Source organism: Corythoichthys intestinalis, chromosome 8 (assembly GCF_030265065.1).
Source record: "Corythoichthys intestinalis isolate RoL2023-P3 chromosome 8, ASM3026506v1, whole genome shotgun sequence".
Classification (NCBI taxonomy): Eukaryota; Metazoa; Chordata; class Actinopteri; order Syngnathiformes; family Syngnathidae; genus Corythoichthys; species Corythoichthys intestinalis.
Genome location: NC_080402.1, coordinates 11,702,418 through 11,721,361, shown reverse-complemented (window position 1 = coordinate 11,721,361; position 18,944 = coordinate 11,702,418). Strand labels below are relative to the sequence as shown.

General features: G+C 39.1%; 1 protein-coding gene across 4 annotated transcripts in view; it reads left to right on the top strand.

The window, feature by feature from the left end:
- Nucleotides 1-1,387: 1,387 nt before the first annotated feature.
- Nucleotides 1,388-18,944, top strand: part of LOC130920696 (protein kinase C beta type-like) — a 77,675-nt gene continuing 60,118 nt past the window's right edge. Inside the window, exons 1-2 of one of the 4 annotated variants that reach the window (XM_057844079.1) lie at nt 1,388-1,872; nt 7,037-7,068. In XM_057844079.1, coding sequence (XP_057700062.1) covers nt 1,709-1,872; nt 7,037-7,068 — 196 coding nt within the window. In that variant the 5' untranslated portion in view covers nt 1,388-1,708. The remainder of the gene's footprint in view (nt 1,873-7,036; nt 7,069-18,944) is intronic. The other 3 variants (XM_057844081.1, XM_057844078.1, XM_057844080.1) reach the window with 3 other exon arrangements.

Genomic DNA, 18,944 nt, shown 5'->3' with positions numbered 1-18,944 from the left:
ATTATTGCAGTAAAATGGTCAGGGAAAAACTATCAGAAAGACTTAAGGACACGGCTACTGATATACTTTGGTGTATTGTGTAATATTTGATGTTACTAATGATTTAATGTGCATAGTCCGTAACTGTCCAGTCAAAGTTTTGAGTTCCACAACAATTCTGTTTTATTGTGTTATGTATACAGTATATCAGGCATACGGTGTACATTTAACTAGGGCTGCCAAACGATTAAAATTCTTAATCGAGTTAATCACAGCTTAACAATTAATTAATCGTAATTAATCGCGATTCAAACCATCTCTATAATATGCCATATTTTTCTGTAAATTATTGTTGGAATGGAAAGATAAGACAGATATATAAATTCAACATACTGCACATAAGTACTGTATTTGTTTATTATAACAATAAATCCACAAGATGGCATTAACATTATTAGCATTCTTTCTGTGAAAGGGATCCACGGATAGAAAGACTTGTAATTCTTAAAGGATAAATGTGAGTTTGTATATTGTGACTAAATATTGCTATCTAGTGTATTTGTTGAGCTTTCAGTAAATGATACTGTAGCGACTTAACTGTTCTCCCCAAATGCATGATGGGAAGTGGTGCAACCATGACTGTGTGTGGTGGCTGCAAATGCTATATATCTTCTCTGCGTTAGGTGCACCACAGGGTGTTCAGAAAAAGATAAACTCCTGTCATTCTTCCCTACGTCGCTTCCCACAATATCTATAGTTGACAAAGCTTATGCCAATTAAAAGCCCCAATGAATGTTTGTATCTACTCCACTCACTTGACACTGCCTCTGATCTGTGTATATAAGTAAAACGGAGCCATTGTAGGCTGTTTGCGGCAATGCGTGAATGAGTCGCACCGCAAATGCGTTAATTGCGATAAATATTTTCACTTGATTAATTAAAAAAAATAGTTACCGCCCGTTAACGCGATAAATTTGACAGCCCTTCATTTAACAAAACAAAATAAATGCATTCATTTGGGATGAAATGCATAACTGATGCTACAACAATCTAACGATATACTGGCAAGCGGGGTGGCCAGTGGGGTGGCCAACAAATTTATAGGGGTGGCCGTGGTTAATTAGTGTAAGACACAATTTTGGGGCTCCTGATCCGATCAGGAGCCCCAAAATTGTGTCTTACACTAATTAGATGTTGATTTGCGCTTTAATGCAGCCTTTCATGCACTGTTGCGGTCCATGAAAGCTGGACATGTTCTAAAACACGAGTGATTTGACTTACGAGCTCGTCCGCGGAAGGACTCAAACTCATAAGTCAAGACACCATTGCACTTGAATCGGCGTCGTTCGTACAGTCGAAACGTCGAATGCCGAGGCCGTCCTAAATAGCGACTAAAAAAAGGAAGAACGAGCGAGAGCGGAAAGCAAGCAGAAAAACTGACAGTCAACAGGGAAGCGGGCGAGCGACACGCCGGAAGAAGCAACAGCGAGCAGCGAACTCGTCGGAACCGACACAACACCGACGGCAGGGGCGGGGAGGACGACGACTAGGACGCAGACGACGTTGACGAGGGGCGGAGGAGGAGGAAGAGACACCTGCACCGTGACAAGCTCTCCTCTCCCCCGCCGCGCCTCCCTTCGGAACCCCCCACCCCACCCACCCCTCATTCCTCTCCCTCGGCCGCCTCCACCACCAGCACCTCCACCTCCTCCTCAGCTTCCTCGTTAAGATGGCTGACCCCGGCAGCGACGGAGAGGTGGCGGAGGGCGCGCGAGGCTTCGCCCGCCAGGGCGCCCTCCGCCAGAAGAACGTCCACGAGGTGAAGAACCACAAGTTCATAGCGCGGTTCTTCAAGCAGCCCACCTTCTGCAGCCACTGCACCGACTTTATATGGTGAGTACCGCATGAACTGTGTGTGTGCGCGCGTGCACAGGTGATTCACTTGATGCCGTCGCAGTTCGCCGAATCCGACGATCGAGATCATAACAGCGGGGACGTCCTCGCGCGGCAACCGGAGATCGGTTGCTTTTTTGCCGCATCGCCACGCAGCCCCATCCGCAGGCACGCGGGGGCCTGCTGCATGCCCATGTGTGTCATTGAATGCGTCATGATTAATGCTGCTCAGCATTCACACAATCAAGTGAATACTCAAGACGATTACATCTCTTGATTGCTCATTATTCAGACCACTTTTGTGTCATTTCGCATTCCTCAAAGCATTCCAATTTAAAAGTATTGACAAAATGAATGTCCAATGGGTAAACGAATCCCCCCTTTTTACCACAATTCTGTTTCCCTAAAAAACTCCACATTGCTCAATTTATTCGGCCAGTTCAAATAGTTCTAATTTCTAACTGCTGCTGCTCACACAACTGTTTTTCGCTTTCCAAAATTTCAACACTCCCCATGACAAATTTAGCATAATATTGCAGATATTTACTGCACACCTCAATTGTATACAGATTTCTCATAGTATGCAAACCATTGCAACTTCAAAATACTCAAAAAATCTTGCAACATTCAGGAACTATTTCTCACATTCTGACATTTTCCTTTAATCATTTCATATTTCATAACAAAATTCACAATTTAAAGCAAATATTCAACAAATTTTGAAAACCAGTCCACTATTGAACCAAATCAAACAATGTCAAATGCAAACTCTTTAGCTCATTCGGGACATAAATATACATAGCAACAGTGGGGCAAATAAGTATTTAGTCAACCACCAATTGTAAAGATGAGAGTGGCCTGTAATTGTCAACATGGGTAAACCTCAACTATGAGAGACAGAATGTGGGAAAAAAACAGAAAATCACATTGTTTGATTTTTAAAGAATTTATTTCCAAATTAGAGTGGAAAATAAATATTTGGTCACCTACAAACAAGCAAGTTTTCTGGCTTTTAAAGAGGTCTAACTCCTTCTAACAAGGCTCCACTTTTTACCTGTATTCATGGCACCTGTTTTAACTCATTATCGGTATAAAAGACACCTGTCCGGAATCTCAGTCAGTCACACTCCAAACTCCACTATGGCCAAGACCAAAGAGCTGTCGAAGGACACCAGAGACAAAATTGTAGATCTGCAACAGGCTGGGAAGATGAATCTGCAATAGGTAAAACGCTTGGTGTAAAGAAATCAACTTTGGGAGCAATTATTAGAAAATGGAAGACATACAAGACCACTGATAATCTCCCTTGATCTGGGGCTCCATGCAAGATCTCACCCCGTGGTGTCAAAATGATAACAAGAACGGTGAGGAAAAATCCCAGAACCACGGGGGGGGGGCAAGTGAATGACCTACAGAGAGCTGGGACCACAGTAACAAAGGCTACTATCAGTAACACAATGCGCCGCCAGGGACTCGAATCCTGCACTGACAGACGTGTCCCCCTGCTGAAGAAAGTACACGTCCAGGCCCGTCTGCGGTTTGCTAGAGAGCATTTGGATGATCCAGAAGAGGACTTGGAGAATGTGTTATGGTCAGATGAAACCAAAATAGAACTTTTTTGGTAGAAACACAGGTTTTCGTGTTTAGTGGAGAAAGAATACTGAATTGCATCCGAAGAACACCATACCCACTGTGAAGCATAGGGGTGGAAACATCATGCTTTGGGGCTGTTTTTGTGCAAAGGGACCGGGACGACTGATCTGTGTAAAGGAAAGAATGAATGGGGCCGTGTATCAAGAGATTTTGGGTGAAAATCTCCTTCCATCAGCAAGGGCATTGAAAATGAGACGTGGCTGGGTCTTTCAACATGACAATGATCCCAAACACACAACCAGGGCAACAAAGGAGTGGCTTCGTAAGAAGCATTTCAAGGTCCTGGATTGGCCTAGCCAGTCTCCAGATCTCCACCCCATAGAAAATCTGTGGAGGGAGTTGAAAGTCCGTGTTGCCTGCCCAACGACAGCCCCATAACATCACTGCTCTCGAGGAGATCTGCATGGAGGAATGGGCCAAAACACCAGCAATAGTGTGTGAAAAGCTTTTGAAGGGTTACAGAAAATGTTTTGCCTCCGTTGTTGCCAACAAAGGGTACATAACAAAGTATTGAGATGAACTTTTGGTATTGACCAAATACTTATTTTCCACCATGATTTGCAAATAAATTCTTTAAAAATCAAACAATATGATTTTCTGTTTTTTTTTTCCACATTCTGTCTCTCATGATTGAGGTTTACCCATGTTGACAATTACAGGCCTCTCTAATATTTTCAGGTGGGAGAACTTGCACAATTAGTGGTTGACTAAATACTTACTTGCCCCACTGTATCCTGTAGTATAACGAAATACCAGATATGCATCGGATTTACTGTAGAGATCAACCATTTAGATTAATTAGACCTAATATATAACAAAATTAAATGACAAATAATACACTGTACTTAGCATCAATGCTGAGAGGTGGCGGATGAGACTCTGAAACGCGACTCGGCATGTGCCGGTATGATTTTCTGATGGTATATGATAACCTTAAGCCAAAATATCACGGTTTCATGGTATCACAGTATTATAATTACATCTCTAAAATGTGTTATTTTGAGATCGCTGGGTTAAAAAAAAAAAAATTAAACTCATTCAATCCATTCAACAGGATTTTTATTTTTCAAAACATCAGTAACTTGGAACATAAGTATAATGTTAAGTTAAAAAAAAAAAAATATATATATTTATATTCTAAATAAAATTAAAATAAGTCCAGTCCTTTAGGTGAGCCTAAACACACAGCCACAGCTCAACATTATTACCATCAGAACAAACGTAATCGAATCCATTGATTCATTGATTCCATAAAAAGCACGTGTGTATGACTCGTATCTTGTTAACATTATACACACACTCTCTTTCTCAACACAGACAGTTGCCAGAGAGAAAAAAAACCCACGTTTTTCCACTGCTAGACACACTAAACACTCTGGAGTTAACTCTCGTAGCTGGTGGGAAACGTACATAACAGTGTTTACTATCCTTTTAATCTTGTATAAATGTGAAATCATATTGGAGGTATTGCCTCCTCGGCAGCCAGCCTCTGCAAACATGCTTTACATGTCGGTTGGCCCTCCCCCTCTAAGCCGCGGGTGTCTGTAACTTTTCTATAGCCAAAGTATTCCCATACCAGCGATTTCGTTTTCTTCGTTGAGGGAAAAACTTCAGGAGTTTTACCTCCTCCAGCCATCGTGTAGCACAGCTGACTCACTGACACTCAGTACCAACCGGTGGGGGAGTGTTGAGCCTTGCAGCTGCAATGGAAGGATTTCTCCATGCATTCTTGGGACATAAAAAAAATAGATAATACTAAGGGTGTAACGATACATGTATTCGTATTGCACCGTTTCGGTACTTGGTGCTCGGTTCGGAGCAGAGGCGTACCGAACGAGTTTCTGACGTCATGTAACCCTTACTTTTCGAGGCTGTGAGTCGATCGGGTTACAGTTTCTTTGTGCAGATTATATTTACTCCGTCTTCTCTACTATAATGAGGACCAACACGGTAGGACAGTAAGAAACGTCAACGGCGCGACATTGTGGCTGCCATGAGAACGCAGTGAAACGTGGCCGTTAAAGTCAATCAGCAAATGCACACCAGTCGCAGTGCGGCTGCGTCTTAGACGCGTCCCAGAAGCGGCTCAACGCGATGCACGCGAAAAGAACGGCAGAGTTTATTATTTGAAGCGAGACGCAGCCCTCCTGCATCAATACTACTAGCTAGCAGACCGGGCAGACCGTAAGTCACTTGTGTAAAAATACGGTGGATCCGTTAGATTTTCAAACTAATATGCAATCGTAACCCACTTTTTGAGTCCATCAGATCTCTTGAGTGGTGGCTCGGGGCACAGTTGACTTGTCTTTGTTGATTTACAGTTGTCTTCTTTGCTGTAATAATAACCAACACGGCCCTGTGTTCAATACAAAACCCTCCTACCACAACAAAACATGTAGAAACTAATATTCACATAGGAACTAAAATTATACAACATAAAATATACAATAGAAATGAATCCATCACATTTGTAAAATACACACACATAATAAATAATAGCCCATTTAAATAAAAGAAATTGAAATGAGCTAAAACACTACACTACTACACTTGATCTTAGCCAAAAGACCTGTAATTAAATAATAAGAATAATACACAGATCCTGCTTACACAATTAAATCTATTAATTTCTGTGTGGTGCTTTACCTTGTGAAAATCTACCAATAAAGCTTGTGAAAACCGTTCATAAGAAAAAAAAATCATTGAGGCATTTAATTTGTAAAATACATGTTAAAATCTCTGTCATTGGGATTGCTTTTCTATTTAGCACAGGACTTCTTTTTTCTTCTTTCTTTCAGAAAGAAAGCTGACCAATACGCGGGGTCTGAAAGGCAAATTGTTGTTGGATTATTAGCTTTAAATACCCGCTACGTTTTGAGCAGAATTCTAGCTTTTTATAGGCTACTTTTCCTATTGTTGAAAGCACAAAAGTGTGTAATAAACAACTAGAACATTTATATTTTGCATTTTGTTTTCTTACTGTACCGAAAATGAACCGAAACGTGACCTCAAAACCGAGGTACGTACCGAACCAAGATTTTTGTGTACCGTTACACCCCTAGCTAATACCGTAGGGACGGTATGACACGGTATAGGGAGGTATTTCTCCATACATTCTTGGGACATAAAAAAATAGCTAATACCGTAGGGACGGTACAACACGGTATACCTTGAAACCGGTAATCTGCACATGTCAAAACGTGAATGTCAAAACGAGAAAAAACAGCAGAGGAGACACTCGTAAAGTCGAAATCACTCTAAGTCAGGTACGTCGTAACCCGGGTACTACCTGTATCGGTATTGGTTTTATATATTTGTCGCATTTTTGCAGTTGGACAATAAGGACAATATCAATTTTTTTCGGTCCCCTTAAGTCCTCTAACAAAAGCAGACTGAAACACCACGTTAGGACAAAAAACATGAAGTGAAAGTTTATAAAGAGTTCAGTTGTAAATGGCCTTTGTTTCATTCCTTTTGAATTCAACTCATCATTGATCTTCTATGTTCACAGGGGCTTCGGCAAGCAGGGATTCCAGTGCCAAGGTAAGACGTGTGCTCATTCACAAACACTTGGAAATGGCTGTAGGTGTTGTTGAAATTGCTGTCTTGTCTTAAGCGGGCCTCCGGTCTGCGTTTTGTCACCCTGACCCTCACCGGGCTCTAGCTTGTTGGCAGGTGTTTACCCACAGAGATGAACGAGCAGGTTCTTCTTGAGACATGTGGATTTTGAGTGCTGGCTGGTGGGCGGTTGTCAGTGTGCCCCTGTGAGCTGGTTATACTGAGGTTCACGCCCCCGCTCAAATCGCACTGCAAATGTTGCCACGCTGGCTGTATCACTTCCTCTTCTCCGTACAATCTTGCACATCAGCATCAGTGTGTCAACATAGCAGATATTACTCACAGAAGGCCGTTCTTACCGTGACGGACTTTGCCGTGATTCCCTACGTGGGATATTTTTAGTCATTCTGGTCTTTTCCGTCGTACAAGGTGGCGCTTATCATTAATAACTGGAGAGCATGCTGTCATGTGGACTATTTTTTTCTGAAGCAATTTGTTATTTCTGTGGCTTAATTCTAGATTTAATTCCATCAACCGAGGTGGCAGTTTTTATGATTGCATTAATCCTATGACAAGTACTTTGCGCATTTAGCCGTGAGTGACGTGGACGATTTGGAAGCTTTGGTTTGTTCTTGTCGTGCATTGTGGTGGTCATCATGGACAACTTGCAGGAGGAACCGTCAGTTTCGTTAAATAATATCAAGTAGTGCTGCAACGATTAATCGATTAACTCGAGTATTCAATTACAAAAAGAGGTTCGAATTAAATTTTGCTGCTTCGAGTAGTTAGTGGCGTTGCAATGGTTTGTTTTGAAAGTGTTTGCATTTAGTTTTATTGATTTGGGTGGATATACTGTCTTCTGGTCTGCCTCATTTCACCTGGCTGAATCCTGCTGCTCCCTGTTAAGACTAACATAAGCTAAGTTTTTGTTTGAGCTAAATTTTTTTTTAATGCATTCGTGATTTAGTTTATAGGTATATTTAGCCATTTCATTGTGGGAATATGTGTCTGAACCATTGTAAAAAAAAAAAAAAATTGCATTTTATAGCATTAAGCTAGCGGACTTTTGCTATGTAAGTTAGCTAATTGTTCTTTTGTTGCACATAGATCCTTTTTTTTTTTTTTTTTTGTACCGTTTGAGGTTCAGCTCAAGTATTTTTAATTTTTTATGTTGCTTACCCGATTGCTCGATTATTCGAACTAACTACTTTATCAATTAATCGACTGCTAAAATAATCGATAGCTGTAGCCCTAATATCAAGTGGCTGATGTTAAATGTGAAGAACTTAGAATAGTAATTCAGCAACTGTTGATAATTTTTGTCAAAATTATTTGGGCGCCAAACCTGAGTTTACCAGTGTTGATTTGCATAGATTTTCATTGCTAGTCTTTCAACGAGGGAAAGCTCAAAGTGTTTCCGTCTGTGAGTGCTTTGTGACGGTGGATGGGCTTAGCGTCACCCGCTGCTTGGTAGGGAAAGGAACTAGAGTGCCAGAAGTAGGATTGGAAACCTCTTGGTACATCACGATACAATAGACCCTACTCACCAACGTCACAGGATGACGTGTCGCTGTATCCGGCCGCCATATTGTCAGTCTCTGTTTAGCCCTATTCTCAATGGTTTCAATTAGTCGTTCAGGTTATAGAGCAATTCATGGAAGCCCCGGTGCTTTCAGACGCTGTAAACTCATTGGATGCGTTGCATAAAAGGCGTTACGTGGAAAAGCTTCAGTCTATCCATTCGCCAGATCCATATTTGATGCCTAAATCGATATTTTTCGACCCGCTGTCTTCGCCCTCTCTGCCTGACATCTGCTACATTAATATCTACAACTATCTTGTCCACACAAAATCAGCCTATTCTCACAAAAGTTTGAAAAACTTTAAGAGCAGCACTCTGAGCAACATTACCCCGTGTGACCCTTTACTTCCAATTTTCTAAAATGGCGACAATCAATTAAAAAAAAAGTTGACTGCGATGGCCGACGCTTCAAGGATAGGTGGATATTAGACTATTTCTTCAATAAAACACGCAACAACTGTGTCTGCCTCATTTGCAAAGAGACAGTCGCTGTTTTCAAAGAGTTCGATGTGAGGCGATAGTATTACTGAACAAGACACGCTGACATGTACGACATTACAGGGAAGATACGCAGCGAGAAATTAAAGCAACTTGAAGCTATCTTAATTTCACAGCAGCAGTATTTCGCAAGAGCCCGAGTGTCGAAAGAGAACGCCACAAAGACGAGATTGTTGAAATTATGAATTAAAAAAATAGGGCTGTCAAAATTATCGCGTTAACCCGCGGTAATTAATTTTTTAAATTAATCACGTTAAAATATTTGACGCAATTAACGCACATGTCCCGCTCAGAAAGTATTCTGCCTTTTGGTAAGTTTTACAGCAAGGCTTTTTATGCTGTCCAACAGCGAACTCTTGTGGTCGCTTTGCGACATGGTTTATTGTTTTCTTACCAGTTCATTATGGCTGCACGACGTCTCGGGCTGATAATTTTGTGCTTATATGATCCTTGGACAAGATTTGTCCGTAAGTATGGTTGTTGTAAAGAATGTACATATTATGTTAGTAAGCGAAATGTTCTATTTTTTGTATGAGACGCTTTTTGTTTATGTTTAGTGAACCTGTATAGCGTGCTAAGCTAACGTTATTGCTAATGCAATGCTTGTGTACTTTTATTTTGTAGTTTTACGACGGTCTAAAGAGGACAATGGTTTGAGGCCATTTTATTAATAAATCAGATGAAAAAGGAAGAAGAATTATTAAGGCGTCGTTCACTAGCTGTCTAGCTTTCGAAAAAGTAGACGCTTCGGAGTGAGGACAGCATAGACAGATTTAAATGACAGTAGAGTGAAATGCCCACTACAGTCCTTAAGTACCGTATGTTGAATGTACATATCCATCTTGTGTCTTATCTTTCCATTCCAACAATTTATTTTACAGAATATATATATAATTTACAGAAAAATATGGCATATTTTATAGACGGTTTGAATTGCGATTAATTACGATTAATTAATTTTTAAGCAGTAATTAACTCGATTAAAAATTTTAATCGTTTGACATCCCTATAAAAAAATTATAAAGCAAATGTGACATACAGAAGGGCTTGCTAAAATTTGTTTAAATATATTGTTCTATGTAAATCAGCCAAGGTAGCCCCCCGCATTTTTACCACACCAAATCTGGCCCCCTTTGCAAAAGGTTTGGACACACCTGTTTAACTGATGATCCGTAGACGAAGCCAGCTTCTTTCACTTGGTACCAGCTAAATATTATTCAATATGTAGTGATGGCGGAAGAAATAAGCATCTTGAATTTGAAACTGTATGTTGTCGGCGATTAGCCTCGCAATGATCTTAATTGTGGTTGTCAGCCCAAAACCCTCTAAATATATATTGAATGCATCTTACCAGATATAAAATGACTACTACATAATCCGTGGTAATCGTTTGGAGCCCAGTTTTCTCGTCGAATTGCAGCAGTCCATCTCGCTCTCCTCTCCGGGTCTCTCGGAATACGGTAGAACTTCAAGTCTCTCCGTCTACCTTCTCTGTTATTGCAACCAACCGCCACACACGCCTTCACCATTTTGATTATTAATGTTAACGAACAGAAAAACACGCCATAATAGGAGGAATTTACGTAGCGGTAATGTGTCAAAGTAGACGAGTAGAAGGACAATATGGCGCGGAGGCGTGGTTGTGACGTCATGTGAGTAGGGTCTATATGATTTGCGATACAAAGCTCACGATAACGAGCATCTGACGATACGGCGATACAGCGATTATCGATACATTGGTCAGGATATCATTCTAGGATATTTTACAAACAACTAGTAAACAGTAAAACAAGCTTCTGCTGTGAATTGGAATGAGTTTATCATTAGTAGACGTCTAATTCGTTTGAACTTGGAGGGTGGCAGCGACCTCCCAGTTCAAACGGATTGGACGTCTAAGGCTGTCAATGGCAGCCAATGCCAGACAATGAGGTCATTTTCGGCCAGTTAAGATCATTTACCTGTTGATTTTCAGTTACTTCCTGCAGATTTTGGGGTATTTTATGGGTCACTTCCTATTTATTTTGAGTCACAGAACAGGAAGTGACCTGGGAATCACTCAAATGAATGGGCAGTGACTCAAACTCAACAGGAAATGACCTGTAAATGCCCTAAAGTGAACAGCAAGTGACCTGTAAATGCACTGAAAATCGGACCGAATGACTGTGAATGCTCTGGTTTCAAATGAACGAACGTTCCCGGTCTAGAGTGATTGTAAAAGTCTGTGGTTCAACTAAGAACAATGGAATGACAATTTAAAAATGCCTCCCGTGGATGTTAATACAACAAGATCACTGATTCGGTAATTTCACAGCCAATCAAAAACGGACTCGACAGATCATCCAATCATCATGCAGAAAAGCAGAGCGTGCGGGCCATACGAGCCCTTCTAACTGCCCAGAGATGCAGAGTGTCCCATAAGCGGGGTAAACCCAGCCGTTTAGTCAATGACTCATCTCATTTCACTGTTGTAAAATAATGCAATCTAAATTCTGGAGACGCACAGCGTCCATTAGTGCTGAAATGATTAATTGATTAATTGGAGTAGTTTGATCAGAAAAAAGCTTCGAATCAAATTTTACTGCTTCAAGGATTAGTTTTATTAGAGTGGCGTTGTAATGGTTTGTTTTTAAAGTGTTTGCATTTAGTTTTATTGGTTTGGATGTATACACTGCCCTCGAGTGGCCACATTAAATATGACATAAATTGTCTAATGGCTCAATCCAACTGCTCCCCTGTTAAGGCCAACATAAGTTATGTTTTTGTTCGAGTTAATATGTTTGTTTATGTATTCATTATTTAGTTCCGTTAGTTAGTTTAGTATATTTACCAGTTTTTTTGTGGGAATATCAGTTTGAACTTTTTGTTAGGAGCTTCGAGAAAAAAAAAAGCATATAAGCTAGCGGACATTTGCTGTGCATGTTAGCTGATTGTTCTTTTGTTGTACTTAGATCCTAATTCGTAAATTTTTTTATACTGTTTGAGGCTAACCTCAGGTATTGTAATTTAGTTTTAAATGCATTCATTGCTTTTTGTGTGTTTGAATTTAATGCTCTATTGAAAGTGTGATATTAGCAAGCCAAAATACATATTGTTGCAAGCGTAACCACTTGTTTCTCTTGTTTTACAGCTGCTAAAATTTAATCTGCTAGGCATTAAATGTTTGTAATCTGATTACTCGATTATTCGAACGAACCAATCAATAATCAGTTATTTAAATGATTGATACAGTGTATCACAAAGTGAGTACACGCCTCGCATTTCTGCAGATATTTAAATATATCTATTCATGGGACAACACTGACAAAATGACACTTTGACACAATGAAAAGTAGTCTGTGTGCATCTTACATAATAGTTATTTATTTTCCCCTCAAAATATAGCTATTAATATCTAAACCCCTGGCTACAAAAGTGAGTACACCCCTTAGAAACTACGTACATCCCTAAATGTCCAAATTGAGTACTGCTTGTTATTGTCTTCAATCTCTGCAGCAATGCTGACAGCATTCCTGTTACGAGTCACATGACATTTTGGAGGGAAAATGACAAGCAGTACTCAATTTGGACATTTAGGGATTTACGTAGTTTCTTAGGGGTGTACTGTATTTTCCTCACTATAAGGCGCACCCAAAAGCTTTAAATTTTCTCAAAAGCCGACAGTGCGCCTTATAATCTGGTATGCTTTATATATGAATCAATATTGAGCAGCAACAGTTTTTTTCGTTTTTTTTTTTTTTTTTTTTTGACAGATTTATACAAATTTGAAACAGGCTTACCAAATTGCACCATTATAATAAGAAAACCACAAATAAAATTCTCCATCATAATATCCAAAATCTTACTTGCTTGCCATGTTTGTATTCATACACGCACACACACACACAGCCGCCGACTCCATTTTCCCCCGAAGAAGAAGTAGTGTGCGTGGTATGCTGGGATATATAAAACGGCGTTTCATTTCCATTTGTGTGTTTGTGTAAAGACCCTGAAACTGATCCTATAAAGAGACATGCTTTGTTTTCTTCCCTGGCCAATTATAAATCAACATTTTGGGACCAAAAAGACAAAAAAAATCCCCCCAAAATTTGAGTAAATAATTTTATATTCGATAATTCAACATAAGCAGCAGGTATAGTCATAGGCGTTTTTGGCCTTGATACATGCTGTGGTCAAATAAAGTGCATAAAATGGATGCATAAAATAACCCCAGCTTCTACTATAGCGTTTATTCTATGCGCCTTATAATGCGGTGCGCCTTGTATATGGAAAATGTTTTAAAATATGTCATTCATTGGAGGTGCGCTTTATAATCTGGTGCGCCTTATAGTGCGGAAAATACGGTACTCACTTTTGTAGCCAGGGGTTTAGATTAGAGATGTCCCGATCCGATATTTGGATCGGATCGAACGCCGATATGGGCAAAAAAATGTGCATCGGTATCGGATCGGCCGACACGGAAAAATTCCGATCCAGACTTCCGAAAGTTGAGCGTGTTGTAGCGCATATCAAGTTAATGACTTGCCCACACACCCGTCTACATTTGAGTACTTATTTTTTGACATTTTAGGGGAAGCTGAGCTTCCTTTGTAGTCTTAGAACAAGTTGCCACTGATGTAATCTACCCTTACAAAAAAGTTTTCTTGATTCAATGCCACTTTAATTGCTGCTCTGGACTTAAATATTGAAACGAAAGCTTTTGAAAATTAAGTCTTCAGGTGTCCTCAGAACTTACAGGCAAGGGTTAGTTGAGGTTATGGAAGACTCTGGGGGGAGGTCGTCACATCCCCAGGCATCTGTTGCATCATTAAGAATGAACTGTGCATCACCAAATTCATCGTTGCACACGATAGCTTTACAGGTTAGAGCATGCTAAGTTTCAGCTACTTTAGTAGTTTCCTGAGAAAAGGTGTTACTGGTGAAATTATGTAATTGTTGCACAATGGCTGTTACCACGGCAACTCATACTGACGTTTTAAATGTTCTTTATTTTTAACTCATTCACTTCCCTTTGTGATGCTAGACATCCACTCCATTTGAACTTGAGAGGCGCTGCAACTCGTGCAATGACAGACCGAAGCAAAGTGATTTTTACGCAGAAAAAAAAAAATTCAGTGAAATTCCCAGAGCATTATACAGACGAGTAGTGCTGCAACGATTAATCGATTAACTTGAGTATTCGATTAGAAAAAAATATTCAAATTAAATTTTGTTGCTTTGAGTATTCATGTAATTAAAGTGGCGTTGTAAAGGTTTATTTTGAAAGTGTTTACATTTAGTTGTATTGATTAGGGTGGATACACTGCCCTCTGGTCTGCCTCATTTGACATGGCATTTAAGCTAGCGTACTTTTGCTATGTAAGTTAGCCAATTGTTCTTTTGTTGTACATACAGTAGATCCTCATTTATTTATTTATTTTTCTCTACAGTTTGAGGCTCATCCCAGGTATTCTAATTCTTCATGTTCCTTATCCGATTACTCGATTATTCGAACTAACTAGTTCATCGATTAATTGACTACTAAAATAATCGATAGCTGCAGCCTTACAGACGAGCCACTTATTAAAATGTTTGTCTTTTTTTTGTGTGTGAAATTTATTAAAAATTTGATTTATTTTGTTTGAAATGTATTAATTAATTGTATTATTTATTTTATTTTTTATTATTAATTAAAATTAATTACCTTTATTTTATTTAGAATTGTTTATTTTGTATTACTTTTTTTTTGTACTTAAATTATCCCCCCCCCCCCCCAAAAATTGATTGTTCAATTAATTTATTCACTTAATTTATTTTAAATTATTCACAGTATATATAATTTTTGCACAACTCAAATCGGAGATGCAGAATATTAGTTTATATGTTGGAGAACCCTGTTCTATAAGAATGATAATAAAAAATATTACTATTATTAATAATAAATATTTAGGGGTAAAACATGATCCGTGCACGAAGAGCTTAAAAAATGTTGAAATTGAGAAATATTGAAATGACTAAAAATGCAAATAAATAAAATTGTAAATACTATATTGAAATAAATAAATGTGAAAGGATATAACATTTAATTGTGCATTTATTTATTAAATTTGAGATCCTTCAGTCCATAATCAATGGCAGTGAATGAGTCAATACTGTATTATAATATGGGTTGTTATGTGCAAAAATAAATAGGTGAAATTTGCAGTTTAAAATATTATCCGTGCATTATTTTGCTTATGAGAACTCGCAGTTCAATTATTTGAGTGTAGTGCATTACATTGATTATCCCATCCATCAGTAGATCACTATGCTTCCTCGTGATGTTAACATTGATTGACATCTGTGTTTGTCCCGTGACCAAACAGTCAATCAGTTTGTTGTGACAGACTATTGACAGGTTTGTCTTTGCAATTCGATTGTTAGAGAGTAAAGGTCAAAACTGACTGAATTTACTGTAAGTTGTGTTACATGTAGACAGTACGTCATTACGTTTTGTCAGTTTATTCTGTACTTACAGCACTCAATTAGCTTTTTACAGCAGTTTAAAAATGCCAAAGCAGTGGCAATGTAGCTAAACACAATAGTCAGTTGTACTACAACCACAATCGTAAACATTCAAATGCATTTTGGATACAGCTGCGTTCAGACTGCAGGCATATCTGATTCCAATCAGATTCCTCTGAAAAATCTGATTTTTAGGGCTGACAGTTCACACTATGTTTAGCTAGTGTCTAAATCGGATCTGGGCCTGTTCAAACTGGGCCAAATTATTGACACCCCTGCTGTGGCAACAAAGGCGTCCTTCAGGGTATTGTTACGGACAGTCAAAACTAGTGCTGCAACCATTAATCGATTAACTTGAGTAATTCGATTAGAAAAAAGCTTCGAATCAAATTTTGCTGCTTCAAGTATTTGAGTGACGTTCTCATGATTTGTTTTGAAAGCGTCGCAAATTAGTTTTTTATTCATTTGGGTGGATACACTGCCTTCTAGTGGCAACAGTGAATATGCCATAACTCGTCTAAAATGGCTGAATCCAGCTGCTCCCTGTTAAGACCAACATAAGGTATAGTTTTGTTTGAGCTAATATGTTTGTTTATACATTTGTTATTTAGTTTTGAAGTATATTTAGCAGTTTTTTGTGGGAATAGGTGTTTAAACGTTTTGTTAAGAGCTTTCTAAACATAAACCTTTGCATTTTATAGCATTTAAACTAGCGGACATTTGCTATGCAAGTTAGCAAATTGTTCTTTTGTTGTACTTGGATCGTAATTTAAAAAATTTTTTTTTTTTTTACTGTTTCAGGCTAAGCTCATGTATTTTAATTTAGTTTTATATGAATTGAATTTTCCTTTGAAAGTGCAATATTAGCAGGCCAAAAATAAATATTATTGCAGACATAAACCCTTGCTTTTTACGTTTTTACATCTCCTAAAATGTATTCCGCAAGGCATTAAATTTTTGTAATCTGATTACTCGATTATTCGAACTAACTAATCAATACATTAATCAATTATCTGAATAATCGATAGCTGCAGCCCTATTCAAAACTAGGCATGTGCCGGTATAAGATTCTGACGTTAAGATAACCTTAAGACAAAATATCACGGTATTGCAATTACAACTTTAAAATGTGTTACATTACAAAAAAACAAACAAAACCTTTTTGCGATTGAACAGGATTTTTTAAAATATTAGCAAATTGGAACATAAGTATAATTTTAAGTTAAAATAAATTTTAAAAATAACTGAAATATTCTAAATAAAATAAAAGCAATCCTTTAGGTGAGCGTAAACCAGAGGTTGCGCTAGACTTTTTTGTTGTCTGTCATTTTGACTGACAGTGTCATAAAAATCCGGTCATAATCTATTTTTACCCGTCACTTACATTTTTAAAATGATAATAATGACATATTCAATAGTATTTAGTTTTCATTCATTTTTAATTAATATTCTGTCCGAACAAGCTTAACAAGAGGTAAACAGACAGCGGAGTGCACCAATCAGCGACGGGGAGACGTGCCGTTAGCAAAGCGACGAGGGCAGGACGAGGGACTTGCGCGCGGAAGTAAACATACGAGGAGAACGGAGTTTATTCAACATGGCTAGCGCGAGACAGACTGTTGTCAATGACTCGTGTCGATGTGTTTTAGCTCATTTAAAACTGAATTTACCGCGGATTGGAACATATTCTCGGCTCTCCCGTTCGCCATCCGTGTTGTTGTAGAGACGACTTTCAGCGCGCAAGAGTGACGTTGCTCGTGAAGAACACGTCACGCAAATAAACAAATCGGATTTGTTGATTGATTTTGTACCTACTCGAGAGGCTGTGTCCCATACTTTTCTCTCAGTGTTTGAAAAATACAGGGAGAACAGTCTGGCCGTGCCAGGCAAACACTCAGTTGCCTTGACATTTTTCCGAGTAAGGCCAACGACGTCATGCATCAAGAGAGACAATAGCTAATTAATATGCTCACTCGCCACCCTGTGGTCTGGGGTGTGAATTGCAACTTGTCAAAATGACAGATGGACTTTCCGTCACCGTTTTAAAAAACCGGTCAACGACGGAAAATATTCAGTTAACGCAACCCCTGGCGTCAACCCACAGCCACAACTCAACATTATTACCATCAGAACAAAAAAAAAATTGAATTATTTTCCATAAAAAGCATGTGTGTATGACTCGTATTATGTTTACATTATACACACTCTCTTTCTCAACACAGACAGTTGCCAGAGCAAAAAAAAACACGTTTTACCACCGCTAGACACACTAAACAGACTGGAGTTAACGCTTGTAGCTGGTGGGAAACATTCATGACAGTGTTTACGCGACTTTAATTTTGTATAAATGAAATCATATTGGAGGTATTGCCTCCTCGGCAGCCACCGTTCCACAATCATGTTTTACATGTCCGTTGGCTCTCCTCCTCTAAGCCGTTGCCGTCTGTAACTTTTCTGTAGCCGAAGTATTCCCATACCAGAGATTTCGTTTTCTTCGATGGGGGAAAACTTTCAGGAGTTTCACCTCCTCCTGCCGTTGTGTAGCACAGCTGACTCACTCACACTGAGCAACAACCGGTGGGGGAAGGTTGAGTCTTGCAGCTGCAAGCGAGGGATTTCTCCACGCATTTTTGGGACATTTAAAAAATAGCTAATACCGTAGGGACGGTATGACGGAAACGTTTTGTGGTTTTGAAACCGTGATTATGTTTTCATACCACGGTTTACCTTGAAACCGGTAATTGGCACATGTCTAGTCAAAACCTATCCGGGCTGTTCAGACTTAGAAGCATCTTTTCCATTTTTGATATGAAACTACCAACCGTAGTTGGTTTCAAACCGTCCCGCAAAAATCAGATTTCTGTGTTTTGTGACTGTTCAGACTAAGAGTGTGAGAATATCTCGATACAGCGATATATCGCGATATTTTGCAACCCGATGGGTTATCGATATGCTCCCGCCAAGAATCGATACTTTTATTTAACTTATTGGCCATACAATGGAGTATGGATGCTGTAAACTGCTCAATGTTTGTTGAGCAATTGCTTGGCGGTCCACTAGGGGCGCTCGGGAGTGGCGGTGAGGGTAAAGTGCGCACAAGTTGTCTAGAGAAGAAGAGAGGAGGCTCCAAGTGGGTTGAAAAAATAAAAAAGCTCCGTGAGAACGGTGGAGGAAAAAATGAGAAAAATATTGCTACAAATCACACATGGGGACACACTTTAGATTTTACACCAACAAGAAAGGAAGTAAGGTGAACAAGGACTTTGCTGTATGCAAGAATTGTCTACGAAAAATAAGTTTC